This window comes from Eleginops maclovinus, chromosome 23 (assembly GCF_036324505.1).
Source record: "Eleginops maclovinus isolate JMC-PN-2008 ecotype Puerto Natales chromosome 23, JC_Emac_rtc_rv5, whole genome shotgun sequence".
Classification (NCBI taxonomy): domain Eukaryota; kingdom Metazoa; phylum Chordata; class Actinopteri; order Perciformes; family Eleginopidae; genus Eleginops; species Eleginops maclovinus.
Genome location: NC_086371.1, coordinates 21,236,897 through 21,254,759, shown reverse-complemented (window position 1 = coordinate 21,254,759; position 17,863 = coordinate 21,236,897). Strand labels below are relative to the sequence as shown.

At 39.8% G+C, this 17,863-nt stretch overlaps 1 protein-coding gene across 1 annotated transcript in view; it reads left to right on the top strand.

Moving 5' to 3' along the window:
* Nucleotides 1-17,863, top strand: part of aff2 (AF4/FMR2 family, member 2) — a 170,254-nt gene that overhangs the window by 102,183 nt on the left and 50,208 nt on the right. The window contains 2 exon segments of the mRNA XM_063876724.1: nt 4,281-4,335; nt 13,382-13,419. Coding sequence (XP_063732794.1) covers nt 4,281-4,335; nt 13,382-13,419 — 93 coding nt within the window.

Below are 17,863 nucleotides of genomic sequence, written 5' to 3'. Positions count from 1 at the left end.
TAAACTCTCATTTCCCCCTCTTTGAGTATGTACTTACACACTTAATTATATCTCCATTAGGATGATGTCTGCTGGAGCTGCAGTGCTTCTAATGTCTTAGTATGCTGTTTTACTTCCAAAGCCGATAAGCCTATTCCTTTTGATTGCTATTGTTTGCCCTAAAGTGTAATTTCCCCCATCTTATATTAAAGCAAAACGGCTGCCTTGTTTATTAGAGTGAAATAATTGTTATTTGTTCAAAACAATGCCTAGTTTACTGCACTGTGATGCTCAACAGCGTGAAATGTTGGTTATAATGAATAGGCCTCACTCGTCTTCTTTAGGAGTAATCATGCTGTTGAGGCTGATTGCTGTATTCTTTACTGAATGTTTACTATAACCGACTGTACAGAAAACTCATCTAGCTGTGATTTGAAACAACAGGCTCCATACTTTAATGCCATATTAGAAACAAGAGCAAGTTTTTGTTACTCGAGCAGGAAGTGCTTCCCACTGCAAGAGTTCCACTACACTGATCACATGATGTTTGGACAAGCGCAGGCCTAAAGCCCCCAATCCTGTTTCTTTACTATCTGAATAGATAGCTAAATTATAATATCACATTATAACTTACTTTAATATACAAACACTTTTTTTAAATATCGAGGCCTTTTCACAATTTTTCAAAGTGCAATTTTTTGTAACCATATCCTTGCAATCTTAAGCTAAAAGAGAAGTGAAATACACCACATGTGTACTCCCTGAATACGCATGATTACAGCAAAGTGATAATCATATGTGCTTTGGGACAATGTTCAAATCATGATTATTTATCATTACTTCCATGTTGAGCAAAATTCCGGTTAATGTAAAAAATAAAGGTGGCATTCAAAACAAATCTTGCACTTTTGTAATTAGAATGTAAGAGGCTAGGTAAATAAAATACAGGTTTTTTTGATTAAGCGATACATGATTAATCCCAGAGAGAAAACTCAGTTTTTTTACATTTCACACCTTGGCTGAGATACACACATGCAGGAGCATTAGTGGAGAGGTGTCATGGAGCAGTTGGGGGTTTGATGTCTTGCTCAGGGACACCTCAGCAGTGCCCAGGAGTCAAACTGGCACCTCTTCAGCTACCACCCTGCAAACAATATCATCTTAATAATTTAATTCTGTTTAACGAGACGGACTTTGTGTTTCAAGATTCTAGGCCGGGTGGTTTTCCAACTATGTCACAGACCCCCGGCACTGAGAAGCACTTGATTTGATATGCAGGGCAAGCACTTTAAACACATTTCATCTGAACATATATAGGCGTTTGAGGCTGATAACATAAGATTAAGGCATATGAGCCCTGGCCCAATTCAACCTCTGCTTGTAACGGAGCAGAAGAAATGGAGCAGACTCTTGTACTGTATAGCTCAGCCAGCTTTTGTGTTTGCTCAGCCTCCAGTGTGATGTCTCACCTGCCGGCAGCAGCAGAAAACCCACTTCTCGTCTTTGCAATCGCTGAGCACTTCATCAGCATAAACACACTCAGGGCCCTGCACAGCGCAACCGCCTCAGATAGAGCAAGGCACTGACAGGGGTCGGGTTAGGATTCACTTGTGTGTGTGCTCAGTGCGTAAAGAGCACTGACTGGTTGGTCCCTTGTCACCAACCACGTAACAGGGGACAGGAGGAGGACAGGAAGCAGCCACTCTTATTGTAATGGTGAAATCAGAGAGTGAATGCACTTCATATTAACTTTTTCAGGGAAAAAAGCAGCCACCAAGTGAGTGCAACACTAATAAGTATCCGAGATGCAGCAGTTTATTGTCACACCGGTTATACAAGAGCAATGGATTGTATTGATGATAGGAAGTTCCATTAAAGACAAACACAAAAGTTGACATCAAATCATGTAATAAATAGTGAAATAAAATGTCACAACAAAATACCCCAAAACATAAGAGAAGTGTGCCACATGCATGCTCATTTGCACATGCATCTTACTGCAAACAGGGATATAACTTCATACCACACAAAAACATACATTTTTATTTAATACTACGACGCAGCATGAGTGAGGATAGCCAACACAGCCTCAGCAAGATGCTCGCACTGAGAGAAAAAAACATATCCTAACACAGCATCACACACACAAATCCTGCTGTGTGTGTTGTGTGTTTGGCAACATAAGAACAAATATATTGTGTATCAGATTCCATTTCTGAGTAATCAGCCAACCAAGGACATGGTCCTGGAAACACATGAAGCAATTCATCTTATGTATATATACAGTATATACTTTACAATACATACACGTTGTTGCATGTGTGTTTGTGCCTTTCGGCTTGTTATATTCAGCATGAGAAGGAACACCTTGTGTTCTGATTGCAAGTCTTAAAACCTGGAATGGACATACTTTCCTGCTAATACTTAAAAGTAGGATTTTTATGTTTTTTGGACACATGAACAATCAAACCTTTATTAATAGTCAAGTTCAGAAAAAGATGTGCTTACAATGTGTCCGTATGTTTTGTTGTCATATGCATATCTTTGATATTGAACTTCAAATTAAACTTGTTATAAGTTCTTATAACATTGGTCTTTGGACACATGGGAATACAGGTTTTTCCTTTAATATAATTTACAATTAAAAAAATTATAATATTTATTCTACGGCAAGCTCAAAAAACACCTCCATCAAAGGAATTTAAACATTCAGATAATCAAAGAGTACGATGACGGTTTTCACCCGTTTTATTTGTTATACCAAATAGATAAAAATATCCAGTGAAAACAATGAAAAATGCAGAAGAAAGTCTGACAAAGTTACATTTTGTTGCATAAAAAAACCTTTTGCCACGCACCAAGTTGTTAAAACATTTTGAGACACTTTGACAAGTTTCATGTGCAGAAAGTCATTATTAACATCTTTGCCGAAGTCAGCGCAACAATGATGACTTTGAATCAAAGTATTGTACAACTTGACCTCTGTGTCCCAGTGAATAGAATAGGACTGTGAGCATCTCAACAACCGTTGTTATGGACAAGAATTTGTAGAAACTTGCTTGGTTATGTAAGCTCTGTAAACACTACTTATTTTAAACACAGGAAATTCTCTTGAGCAATCAGTGATTAGCACAACTTTAATTTAGCTTTCGCAAATATTAAAATCTTCTCAGACAATCTTACAGAAGCTTTCACTAAACTTCAGGGAATAAAGACTCTGTTTTACGACGGTAATTAAGAGCTGTATAGAAATGTGCTTTCTGAACTCTGCATGTCACGATGCTTTAGTCCATAACTCATTTATATCCAACTGTCCTCCTGTATTTTATTCCTATCCCCTCCATGCTCCTCTTCTTCCTCCCCGTCATCATCTGCATCTCACTCCCTATCTCCCCCTCTCCATCTGTCCCTTCTTATGAAATAAAACATGAATCCATTATTCATTCATTCAAACATATCTATCATCGCCGCGTGCTGCGCCGTGCCCCTTATCTGCAAAGCTTTTTTTTCTCATTGTGCTTCGGTTATTCACGACTCGTACGGCCTCCAACTGAAAACACCACAACACTGGGGAGTGGGTTTTTTTTTTCAGGCACTGACAAGAGTGGTTCGCGAGGCAGTAAAAATCCCTTTAGGGGATTCTCCTGTCATAACAATAGCAGTGCCAGCTTAAAAATAACAGTAGTTTGTGTGGAAGGTTTATATAAAGCAATAAAACACAGGAGCTTGCCGATGCACAGCACATAAATACTGAATAATTTGTGCGGTGAGGAGCAGGTGATTCTCTGAGGGGGGTCATGTTATCGACTGCGTCTCGTATATCTTTATCACTACCCGCATATTGTTAGAATTTCATCTCTAACTTGGGGAGAATAAAACAAACATGGCTCATAAAGAAAACAGGGCAATAAGTGGGTGTCTTTTTTTTTTTGTTAGAAGCCCCCAACGAAATATCCGTAACCTGACAGAGACTGATCTCAGCCCGAGTGCGTCCAAGGAATTCCTGGCGGTAGGTCAGTGGTTGTCAGACAGAAAGTTTCCAGGTGAAAAAATAATCTGGCTTTTCTCAGAGCTGTGGGAGAACATCTGGTCGTTTTTTTTCTTGCGACTAAATTCCCATTCCCCAACATGAACCAGCACTTCTTCTGCTGTGTAATTAAATGGTTTGCCAAAAAGGTTCTTCAAAGGGAATTGCAGATCGAGACTTGGCACTTCTGACTTAATACAAGCAGACTGAAGGGGGGCGGGGGGGGGGGGGTCTGGGCCGCAGTTCTAACACGTGTCCCTTTGTCCCCGTGCAGAATGCTGGAGGATGACCTGAAGATCAGCAGCGACGAGGAAGAGGCCGAACAGCAGGTGAGCTCCGGTCATTCGTCTACCCGTGCAAAAATCCTCCATCGCTCCTTCTGTCCTCCATCCACATCTGTGACCTTAAGTTCTGCGCTATGTTTGTGACATTTACTCATTCATTGGTCCAGCAGTCAGTTCAGCCCGTCTCTGAAAGCATCCATTCTTTTTCAGTCGATCCAAATATCCAACCAACGTCAATGGGCTTATATTTAGGTAGCACCTCCACACGTCAAAAACATGTTTCCCCTTCCTTAGCTCAAAATGCGGAGGTGTTGCAAATGTTTCAGAGCAAGGCTAATTAAATTGTTTTTATTTTTTGTGAACACAGGTGTAAACAATAAGGGCGGGGCAGTTAATCAGGTCAAGGGGAGGGACACCAAGGAGGGGAAATCAAGCGAGACACAACATCAATGGGTTCTACCTTGGCCCAAGATGCACTCTTCCACCGAGTTTCATATCAATCGGGTTAGCTAAAGCACAGCTTAGTTAGGGAACTCTTAGTCTGCTTTACTCAGGTCAGCATAAAAACACCTCGAATGCCAAGAGTTTACAAAATAAACAATAACCAGTAAATAATTAAAGAGGCCCTATTTGGCTTTTTGGGGTTCTCCCCTTCCAGTAGTGATTTTTATAGTTTTTTGTGCATATAAATGGTCTGCAAAGGCGAAAACCACAAAGTTTGCCTCCATTGGCCTACATTGTTTACCTGTGTAACACATTGACATCGCAAAGAAACATCCTTCTATTGGTTGGCGCTCCTGTAATCTGTTGACCTATCACAACAGAGCCGGCCAGCTAACCAATCAGAGCAGAAGTATGAGAAAAATAAAGACAGTATGCAAACACTGTATAACTGCTCTGGGAAAAAAGCTCCTCTCGAGTTTACACTAGCAAGTCGAAGTGCAAACTTTGTAGCAATAAATTAAATCCCATAAAAGAGCTTTTCTTACAGAGTGACTGTTCAGTGTGCCTACTTGGAAGGTCTTTGAAAACTGCATCAACTTTAACAGGCTAGAATAGAAGTGTTTTTGACCGTTGTTACACAAGTCTTAGTCACCAAACAGGACCTCCAACTGTGATTTTATAAAAAATAATGGCTTTGCTCTTGTTAGAAAGAGATGGATATTTATAACAGCTTATTATTCTAACACATATGTAAGGAATAAAGAGCCCAGAGCAAATCATTCATCAAAGATACACATTTGAAGGGCAAAAAAACATGAATAAACAACAACCAACTGTCATTTACATGCAAAGGTGCATACCATCTTTTTAATTGATAGAACAATTATAGAAGCGCTTCTTTTGGAAATATATCTTTTGGAACTGGTGTCCCTATCAATATAAACAAAAATCTAACTTAAAAACTCTATTTTTAAACAATTAAAACACCCCTTATTCTGATGGCAGAGTCATGTTAGACCAAACAGTGTTTGTTTTTAAGTTTAATGGGAGTATGCCATAAAATAAAAGCATTTGAAATGATTCAAAAGAGTTTCCTTATGATTTTTTTTATGATCAAATAGTTTGTGGACTAACTCAACATGCCTACATCTGTAATTATCTAATCCCTCCAGGTAGTCCAGGTAGTTAGAATCTTAAAAGCACTAAATCAGTAATCGTTGATGGAATAATATAAGGTCAGAATTAAAATTATAGTTTGAGTCTATAGCTACTGCATCATTGGTCGATCACAGATATTCGTCAGCGGTGTTTCCCCACGTTGCGTTCAGTGTCCATCGGTCACAGAGTTCATGTTTGTCGCTCCGCAGTTATCCTGCTCTTCCTGTCTTGATTTTGTCTGTATGGAAATTGTCACGGTGGCCCTCCCTCCTCTAATCACTATCATCATACACTAATGATGCCAGAGATGGTTCAAAGCAGTCAGTGGGGGTCGCGCCGCTGCCCCCCCTCCCTCTGACTGTGCGGGCTGATATCAGCACTCATCAAAGAGTCCGCCAGATATTTTCTCTTAATGAAAAGATACTGATTCCCCTCATCTCCTTTTAACTGCCCTTCTGATTGTATAATTACAATGGTGGTAGATGTTCTAATTGTAAATGATGGCAGGTCATTTATAGAGACTTTAGCTATTATAATTATGCAAAAAGTAGATCTGTTAATTACAGATAGTTAGAGTGGATTCAGAACTGTAGCAAGTGGTCCCCTTAATCACCAGGCATATGATGAGTCTTTGAAATGTGGATGAATCGATGATATGAATTTAGTGGATTATTATTCTGACATTCTGGATTTCTCTCACTTTTCACAATGCATTTATCCCTCCTTAAATGTAATCCTCTTCTGTCTTTCTTTAAAAACATTCTAATATTTCTGATGACTCACCTCAAACTTGGGGGTGTTTACATTATTGTTTCTTATCTAATGTGATATGTATCATCCTATAAAACTCCACCTGACTGTCAGCTAGTGGGTTTCAGTCCCTAGCAGAGCAGTGGGAGGTGTGTGCTCGGATTTAGGTCTAATTTATTCATTTCTTCATCCTCTTCTGCCTCCTGATCTTGCAACATGTGGGAGGGAGGTGAACAGTAGGTGGAGGTCATTGTGAGCTCTGAATCAACACGTCCACAAAGCCACAACACAGGACCTAAACTCAGGAGTCTCTATTCCCGTGTGAATGCAAAAATCCACACTGAGTAATTCTAACTAACATAAATAAGTTAAATTGGTGCTTAAGAGTGGCAGCGGGTTAGTGGCTGCGGGCGAGGGGAAACAGTCCTCACTCAGGCCCCCGTCTACTGCAACCACCCAGAACCAGGTTACGACCATGACTTTAATCAGTGCCTGATTACCTGATCCCGATCAGCTGTCTGGCCACCGGCTGAGCAACTCCTACCACACCAGCAGCCGGCGCCCTAACCACACCCCGCTGCCACATAAAGTAACTAAGGCTGCACAAATAATTCAAATTGCATCCAAAATGGCACTATGGACCATTTCCACATTGTAGGAAGTACAATATTTGTTAAAGGTATTGTAGAACTGTGGGAGGGGGTGTGGTGGTGGATCAGGTCAATGAGGTGGGGGGGGGCCTGGTTGTTGAGGGCTGTGTGTGTTAGGAGAAGAATTTTGAAGTGTATTTCGTAGTCATTAGCTATTGATCTATTCAGTCAAATAGTTATGAAGAATATTGTTTATAAAGATAATAGATGCAGTAAATCATACATTGGACATATGTAAACACGCTCGTGTTCATATTGATATTGAGTCATCCAAGATTTTAATAATTTTGGGAAATAACGATACAACTAACACACAGACACAGGATAACATGATTTCTTTTGTTGTATTTCACTGTGTCTTCCATCTCGTCAGCAATCCCTTTTTTTTGGATGTCACAGACACGGGGTGCGATCAGCATAAACAGAAAGGAAATGAAGGGGGGAAAAGTAAGAAAAAGGGTTTAAGTTTGTGGGACAAAGAGGAAGAAAGAAAGAATAGACAGGCTGAAAACAATGCAGACAGGAAGCAAAGATATAGATAGAGAGAGATGGAAATAAAAGTGAGAACCAGAGAGATATAATGAGAGAGAGGGGGGAGAGATGAATCCAGTGGCATTTTTTGTCATGCATGCTGCTAACAGGCTTATAGCAAATGAGTGCATGGTGCATTATCAAGCTTTTCTAGCCTGAAGTAAAGCACAGCACACAGCCATTCTTCATCAAATACACAAATACAAGCACATACAGTGTACACATGCCGACTTAAACTCACAAGCATTTACACCAGCAAACACAGAACTACAAACACATGCTGACAGTCTCCCTCCCTCACACACACACACACACACACACACACACACACACACACACACACACACACACACACACACACACACACACAGATGCACACTGTCATTAGTATGCTGTGGCTCAATGCTGTGAGGGCAGCAGAGGAGTATGATGAATATGTTTTTGGCACAGAGCAAAGAGACGAAGGAGAGGAGGGAATTGAAAGAAAGAGCAAAGGAAGGAGAGATGGAAGAGAGGACAGAAAACGAGAGATAGTAGGAAAGAGAGATGTTCCTAATGACTTTAGAAAACTGACGGAAAAACAGAAACCCAATTACCGCTGCAGGACTGTCCTTTGTCTCTCTATCTCCCTGCATTTCTCCCCTTTTTCTCTCCGCGAGCTCACAATGACAGATCACCTTGGTCAGAGCAAAGTCAAGCTTAAAAGCTCTGTCTTTATATAAAAATACAGATGCAGCTGGGAAAAAATGCCCAGCTTAAAAGGGAATAAAGGCATATCACTACACACTGTCGGCTAGCTGCAGAGAAGAACATTAAGTCGTGGTTTTGAAGGTACATAATAAATAATACATCAAACTTAAAGGGGCCATATGATGGTCATTTTCAGGTTCATATTTGTGGTTTTGGTTTCATCCAAAACATGTTTGCAGGCTTTGATGTTCCAAAAACACTTTATTTTTCTCATGAAGTCCAGCTGAATATACCTGTATTCATCTTCTGTCTGAAATAATCTTTTTTAGCGCCTGATTCTGCACTGATTTGATGGAAAGAAATATAGCAAACCTTTACAAACGTATTTCTGTTGATGAATACTTTGATAGGGGTGGTGTATTTCCCAATATGTAGTTTGGTAGGCACACATGATATCCCATATTAAAAATATTCACAGGAGAAAAGCTTAGAATATACAGCTTTTAGAAATGTCAAAAAAGTTACAAAAAATGTTTTATATAATATCATACTGAGTTTTCATAGAAAACTGGTTAGCAAAGGTTGTGCTGCACTTTTGTCACAGACTTTGATGATATGAATCCATCTGGTCACTACCAACTTGGAACTAAAGTCTACAGTCTTTATTGTCCTACAGCAGACACTTATGGTGCAAATATTCGCATTGCTCTTATCACTCAAGACCACGCCACGTGAATTTGAGGCTCGAATTGAAAAAATCAAACTCCCGTGACTGACGTGGCCCAGAGCGGCCCCCTTCAATCGCGTCATTTGCATTATTCGCTTCACATTGACTTTACAAGTAATCGCATCGCGTCCGGTGTGAACGCACCATTATATTGCTGGAAACACTCGCATCAAATCTGTATCCAGGTCGGAAATTGATGAGTACAGTTAGCGGTATGCTATGGATAATTTGACCACTAGTTGTGCTAAATGTTTAGGTCGCATTTAGTTATCTTATGCAAACAAAACCATAATATGTAAAAAATCTGATTCAATTGATCTGTGTTTTAAGATGTTGAAAACACAGGCCCAACCCCCTGAGTCCACCTTCACGGATATGTAACTAAAATGTTCCGTCAGCAGATGACTTTTCACCACCCTACTGGCAACTTTCTGCAAAGCATCTAAAACTTAAAGTTATCGTCTGCCTTAAATGGAAGTCAGAGTTCCTCTAAATTCCCAGTAGCACATTTTTAAAAAAAGCATTTGCAGATGTTGTAGAGAACCAAACGACACCAAGACAATGGTCAAAACACAGTTTTAAGTACAATGTTGATTAAAACAGACTAAGTTTAATGGTTGGAATAATTATAGTAATGGAAACTTATGGAGCAATGGAGTCGAATCACAATGAGAATATGGGAGAGCTTGGAGCTTGATGGTAAACACTGAAGGTTTATTATGAAGTTACGGCTGGAGAATTGACAAGACATGTGCTGCAGCCACGAGTTGACACAGCGGTTGCCCGACCAATTCTGAAGATTTCTGGTTCTGAGAGAATAATCAACATTCCGCATACCAAGATGAAACAGTCAAAGCACTATAACGCTTCTATCAGCTGACGCCAACAGGGAGGAGTAAGACAAATACTGAGAGCAGCCCAAGGTTGCAGGCCTGTGCTCAGTGAGGGCCGTACAAACAGATAAACTTGGTCAAAGTGATCAGCCCAGGAAAATATTTCCCCAACGATTATTGTTTTCTTTATTGTCTGTATACTCACCTGCTTCTGCCAACTAAATGCTGTGATACAGTCAATGTGACGTATCATCTCTGTTATTATTGTAGTGGTTGTTAGGTAGAAACTGCGCCTCAGGTCTTTCCTCAGGTTGTGTCCAGTGGTATGGGTGAGTAAAATATCCAGTCAGTAAGGTCAAACAGAGTACAGTTGAGAGTTTGATCCAAAAGCATCCCGAAAAAAAGACATGAGGCTCCGAATGGACCTGGAAACAGAGATAACGTGTAGCAGATGGTCAGCACAAACAAACAAGAGCGTTTGTGAAGCACAGGAAGGCATCATAAGTCAGTTCAAAAGGGCACTGGGTAAAATGGACATGGGGTTAAAGGCAGGTGAGTAAATAGAGAAAAATCATCTCATGTAAGAAAGAGAACATTTCTTTAGTCTGCACAGGGTTGGAATTCGCAACTTAACCAGGATGAGTGTTTGGCTCAAAAAGATGAAAAGATATGCACACAAGTGTAATATCATTTCTGTGCACAGCTAGCTGGACCGGCTGTGTTAAATCCAGCTGGCAGCCAATGGGGAGATGGTAAAATTCAGAATATAGAGGGTCTTTGTTTTTGCACTAGTGTAAATCCAGATGCTGCTATATTTTTCGAGCAGTGCAACCTCCGTGCAACGGTTGCATCAGAAAATTCAGGATTTTGAACCCGTTGTTCAGGTGTTAGAAATGCTTTATAAAGTGTCTCACGCAAAGTAAAGAGACACCGCACAGACGAGCGAAGAATCCATTGTTCGGCTACACTTGAAGACGGTGCGGGGGTGTTTTAAAACCGTGTTAAAACTGTCCCCATGTGAAACACTGAGACGTATTGCACCCACATGAGAAAAGAAGGAAGAACAGGATATGGAGATTTGACAAATGAAATATAAATCAGAGCGGCTCTAAAGCTTGAATTTTCTTGCTTTCTGTTAAAAAGAAATAGCAGCTTGCCCTTTTTGTCAGCGAACAATACTCCCAGACGTGTTGTTACCGAGGAGATTGGGTGAGTAAATACCGGTTGGCTTGTTCTTTATTTAAATCCGAGGAAAGCCACCAGCTAGCTAAATATATGCACTCGGAGATCCTCTTCGTGAGCCCTTGCAAGTCTCCCAAAGCCGAAGATCTGAGGAGGTTTGTTGTTTTAGCCCACAGCTACGCATGGATCGATCAGAAACTTCACTGGTCCAGTTAATCACTTTATTCTCAGAGAGACACAGAGAGAAACAACGGGGGCACAGGCCAGGAGAAAAAGCTCCTGTTTTTGTTTCACTAATTCTTTTTAATCATCAGATTTCAGGGCTCCGAGATGAATTAATGACTGGTATTTGCAGGAATTTGAATTTTTGTTAGTGTCACAGATGTAGTCAAAAATTGACTCTGAGTTGACGGAGGGAGGGAAACAGGATGAGAGGAGGAAAAGCTTCACTGACAAACTTAATCACCCCATTCTTCCACTGAAAGGAGGGGAAGTATGAATAGAAATAAAGGAGGGGGAACAGAGGCCAGGGTGAAGGGAGGGCAAGGAGGAAACAAGAGAAGGAGAATATAAAGAGAAGGAGGGTTTTTTTTCTCATTTTAATGACAGGAAAAGTACTCCTCTTAGGTGAATGAAAGAGGGAGAAAAGAGGGTTGAGCGAAGAAAAGTGAAGGTCAGTGGAGCTTTAAGTGGGTGACAGGGAAACGCTAGAGGGTGTCTTTAAGTTGTATCGATAAGTGCAGTCAGTCACTGATTTATTCTCTAGCTTCATTCCTGTGTGCCTCATATATATATATGTATATATATACAGTATATATACACTTTGCTATACATATATTATTTGGTCTGTTGAAAAGTCTGTATAAATCAAGGATTTCTCTACGTGAGTTTTTGTGAAATTCTGTCAGTTATAGTATTTATAGTTTCATGGCCAACCCAATTAGAAGAACCCAAAATATACAGTCAAAATACTTGTGTATACTTTAACAAGGCCACATACTAAATAAACCAATGACTTGACTCCCAATATGGATTTTAAATGGTTTCATTGACTTAAAAATTCTAATATTGCTTCCCCTAACCAACAGTCCGTTCCACTGTGTACCTACGGCCGAATGAAGCGGCAACGTGAATTCAAATGAGACCAGCATAGAAGATAGAGGTTTTTTGTAACTGTCCAAGTCTGTCCACATTTTCTTTTCCATTCACCAGTATTTAAACACTGCCATACCCGTTATTGCTATAATAATTCCCAATTTAAAGAAATTCCCAATTTTTCGATCTGTATTTGGGATCTGTCCGTCGGTCGGTCGGTCTGTCTATCTACTTCATGTCTGTCTTCTTCTCCTGATTGCTATGAGTTCCTGCGCTCCTCTTTCCTTCTCTTTTTCTCTTTTTCTTGGTTTACTGAGGAAAGTTTAGCGATCATGAATCCAAAGCTTTGTAGTCTCCACAAATGTAAAAATAATTCAAATAAAGTGTGTTTTCTGATAAATGAAAACCAATGTTGGTTGTCCACAGCTGTTCAGATTGACCAATCAGAGTCGAGTGTTCAATTAAGCCTGGCAATAATAACAAATAACCATATAAATCTGCACTAGACTCTTGTACACGTTCAACAGAAGTGATAACGGTACATTCGTAGTAATAATAGCAGAGGCTTTGATCTTTGTCTCACCAGCAATATAATTATATATCCAGAAGATGGCATTGAAGAAAATGTTGCATACAAATGGTCTTTTACAATAAGTGCTGCAGTACAAACATTTTCCTGCTACTTCCCCTGTTGTGTTTGTAGAGAGCTAATAAATTAAATTAAACCACTAGAGAATCAATATGAAAGCAGATCACTGTTCCATTCCTCATCCTCACTGTCAGTCATGGATTCATCAAACGTCCTCTGTATGTGAACATGATCCGACAACACTCACACCGACATCCATCATCATGTTGATCATTCACGCTGTTGTGTCACATTCATCATATTTCCATGTTTCATTCCTAACAAGACATGTTGGGAAAATCCTGAAAAAAAGAGCAAATTCAACCATGCTCTGCATCCTTAAGTTATGACTGTATGTTCAATCAAAGCCATAATAATAATTACAATTTCTGTGTATTGACAGGTGTCTGACAAGCCCAAAGCCCGAGGCACAGCCCAAAGGTAAGCCAGCCAGTCACACTGTGTTGTAACATTGTGATTTATTTATGAGTGGTGCATTCATGAGTCTTTGAAAAGACAATGTCAATGTGTTTGTGGTTTGAAGCCTGAAATAAGGTCTGTGGTTAGCACACGCTGAAGAGATTTGCATGTTCTGTTCTTCGACATAAATGATGCCAGTAATTACCTCACTGGTGAATGTCTAAAGCTTCTATGTGTCATAGAAACGGCGGGTTGCTAGCAAGTGACTAAATGAAAATGCTAAATGTCATCACGCTGACGGGTGCTGGTGATGTGCAGCCATGCAACTGTGATGTAGTCCATTTAAAGCATTAGCTTTTTATTCTGCCCATGTATTTTTGCTTCAAAACGTTGTGTTAATATGAGATTATCCTATAGAACAAAACTTGTAAATATCTTAAACTTGTGTTGGCCACAACACAAGTTGTGTTTTTTCATGTTTGTTCATGGCTGTTTCTGCATGAGGACATTTAGCTTATATGTCTGGTGGCTTCTTTGGCAGAGTGTATAAGGTCAGTGTGTGACTTTCAATACTAAGCGAACAACACGCTATAAATAAATGCTCTGAAACACACAATAGAGGCAGCCAGAGTCAGTGTCGGGTGATTTTTTGTATCGGATATGCGCTAAGGTCAAAGACGTCTCCGTGGCTGTGGATATCACGTGTTAAATCTGGAAGATAAAGGCTGCTGTTTTGAGTGTGGATCCTAGATGCTGTCTTGGATTAGTAATGTCTGAAGGTTATTGCAAATACAGCCACTATTAAGCTTTCTGGAGGTGTAGCGGCTCTTATTCACTGAAGCATCTGTGGTGGCAGGTGCCCACTTGATAACCCCAGTCACCATCACACACACACACACACACACACACACACACACACACACACACACACACACACACACACACACACACACACACACACACAGCTGTGTTACATGTGAAATTAGGCAGCAGATGTCCTCTATACCCAATATTTGTGGGTTGGTGCATAAATATCTCCAGTCGGGCTCATCTGGGATTACGGGCGAGACCTGAGCTTCAAATATAGATTCATAATGATAGAAGGTCAGCGAGGAAATGTTCAAACTATAAATGTAGTCTCATTAGGGCTTAACACAAATTAAACTTGACGTTCGTCCATAAACACAGAGCATATGGCGGACATATGTGTAAATATAAGGGTGTGTTGTTAAATAAAAGGTTCTGTCCTGGCGGTCATATTGGATTTTGAACAAGCTTCTTAGGCGTATGGAAGCTCATAGGGGACTTTGTTAAAATAATATTGTTGTGTTGACAAAAACATTTGATTTAACAAGAGCATTATAATTTTCCATATTGTTGTGCTATTTGTGTTCAAATTTGAATGAAAAGGCAAAAATCCAGCTTTTATTTTAACACTAGTATCAGGCATTTTATGACCATAATAAAATCTGATGGTAAATCTGACATACTTTTTCCTCAGCATCAGATTTTATTTTTTATCTACAATATAACCTGCTGTTTACTACAAACAAAACTATGGACTTCCATATAAAGTGTTCAAAACCCACAAAAGATGTTGAGGTGCTTTACACTGTTTGTTACTTTCAACCTTTACTCCTGTAGATAAAGGAAAAGGGTAACTTGTGATTCTAACAGAATTATTTAACAGCTATACAGACATGTTACCTTGCAATATTAATATACAAAATAAGAAAAACTAAATTCAGGTTCAAAGCAAATGGCAAAACTAAAAATTCAAAAGATACAAATCTAGAGAAGTTGTTTTATTTTGGAATTTTAAATCTAAACGTTACAAAATAAACTACATTCTAAAATAGAATAATTGCCTGTATTTATTGATCAGTGGCAGAGAATAAAAGAGAATAGCATCTTCCTCCTGCTTTGTATCCCTTCAAAGTGTACTGCGAGGCAGAAGACTCCTTGTCCTTGTCAGTGATCCTAGCAGGGGTCGGGCACTGCTGTTGTGCAATGTCTTCACTTCATTTCCCAGAATTCAAATAGTGAGATGTGAGGACATGCTTAAAACATGGCAATTGTAGATGAACAACAGCGCATAATAACGTGTCTCTCGTCTTTTCTGGAGGAGATAAAACATCTTTTTCCAGTTCCCACAGTCCCACTCTGTGCGGGCTTCCTGTTGTGATTTATTATTGTCTTCCTGTAACATCTTGGGGGAACATGTCGCCTAATTAATCATTAGCAAAGATGTTAACATCACAGAAGATTGCATATAATCCATGTAAACATCTGATTTTTGGCACCGTGATCAATTTTTCATAAGTTCTCCTTTTTTGCCCGGAATGTGTTGTAAAGCACAGACTGGCGCATAAGAATATACCAAATCTTTAATAAATGAGGTTCGTTGTGTTCGCAGTCTGAAGGCATTAGTATGCAAGTCTGGAGTGTGACTGTGTGTGTGTGAGGGAGCGTGTGCTGTGTGTCTGTGTGTGCCCCAGGCCATGTGTTACTCTGCTACCGCTAATGAGCCCATTCACTCTGCAGCCCAATCTACTGAGCACCACACACACACACACACACACACCCCCACACCCACACACACATACACACACACACACACACACACGCACATATCCGGGGGGACGCTGGGACTAGAGATGCTGCAAGCGATCCACTGGCTATATCCCCCATGGAGAGAAACACACACACACATACACACGCTCATTCTCACCCACACTGCTAACACCATCCATACAGACACACACTTTTTTTAATCCTTTCTCTGACAATCTCACCCACATACCAATCGTTATTCTGCTGCCACACACACACACACATACACACAAACACACACACACACACACACACACACACACACACACACACACACACACACACACACACACACACACACACACACACACACACACACACAAACACACACACAAAACCACCCACCCTATCCATCCTACTGCAGTGTATATTCGACCGTATCATTTTTATTCCTGTTCTGTAATCTTTGAAATCTTTGTGCTATCTGCTTCCCCATTCCAATTTTCTTCATTATATCTTTTCTCATATATATACCCTGGAGAGGAAAAGTTTCTGGAGTTAAGTAGATATGTGTTTTTATTCTAATTATTTTAGTTGTAATTGCATTAACGCGTGTCTGTGTGAAAAGGTTCTGAGGTTTCATAACTTAAATATATTCATAGACAATGGGGAAAAGAGAGATATAGGTACGCTTCCTCACATGGCTGTTGCTCACTACTAAAAGATCTGCACTGGCATTGGTTGTTCATTACAATCAACATTAAAAACAATAACAATTCAGTTGTAAGAAACAAACAGAGTATATGGGACATGTTACTGCGATGCTACTGTAAGTAGTTTGGATTTGGATATAATAGCAATCGAAACCTAATGTAATAAAACTGTCAGCTCATAAATATTAATAACAACGCTTTATTACAGGTTGATTTGTTTGCACAATCTATGCAAGTAAAGGACTTTAATATATATGGTTTGAGTGTATTTTTGTTTTGGAATGTATCGATTAACTTTCTTTTCCCACTTCAAATGGTTCTCACCTTAAGGCAAATTAAAAATAATCTGACAAATGTCATAAAATCCCCCCGATACACCTCTACAACCTTAAGTACATTTCCATACTCTGTTGATTGAGTAGCATCTGACACAACTAATGGTGATAGCCCTTTGCTTTCTGAACAGCCATTGGATAAAAGCCAAGTTTTAAAAGGGTGTCAATGAAACGCAACACATGTCTCCATTTTTCGAAGCAGGACAACATTTTAGAAACGCGGTGCAGTCGCGCACAAAATGGGTCCCATGGTCACTCTACAGTACACCCTGGGCACTCCAAAAAATAGTAAGGGTGCAAAATAAACAAAAGTTACATCAAGTTACGCAATTATTTGATTGTTTTGATAATAAAACAAAAATTGTAGATATCAAAAATGTTGCTACAATATCATTTGATTCAATTCAGGTTCGATTGATTGTTTTTCTTGGTGCGCGGCCATGTTGGTTGTGTTTACTGAATCCCTCACAATAGCATTATTTGCATATGTTTTGTCTGTTGACCCATCTTCTATCCCAATGTCAAAATATTTGCACACTGTTGAATTATTCCCAAGAGGAGAGCTAATATCCTCCATTGTCTTTTTCTTGGCTGGTAGCCATCATCAGCCTGGCACTAGGCCATTAGCGCTCTTTGAATCTTTAGGGAGGAGGTGCACTTGGGGGGGGATTGTGACACAGAAGTGCCATGGGGATTGGATATACATGTAAAGGCGTATCTTAAAAATGATGTGTTCACTTTAGAGAGGTTGGAGATAACTTAACATCCAACAACTACACTTTAATAACATGTGTTGGTCTGGTGAAACTGATGCTTCTCGAAATCAGATATCCCACAGAAATAAAAGAAAAGGCCGTCTGACTT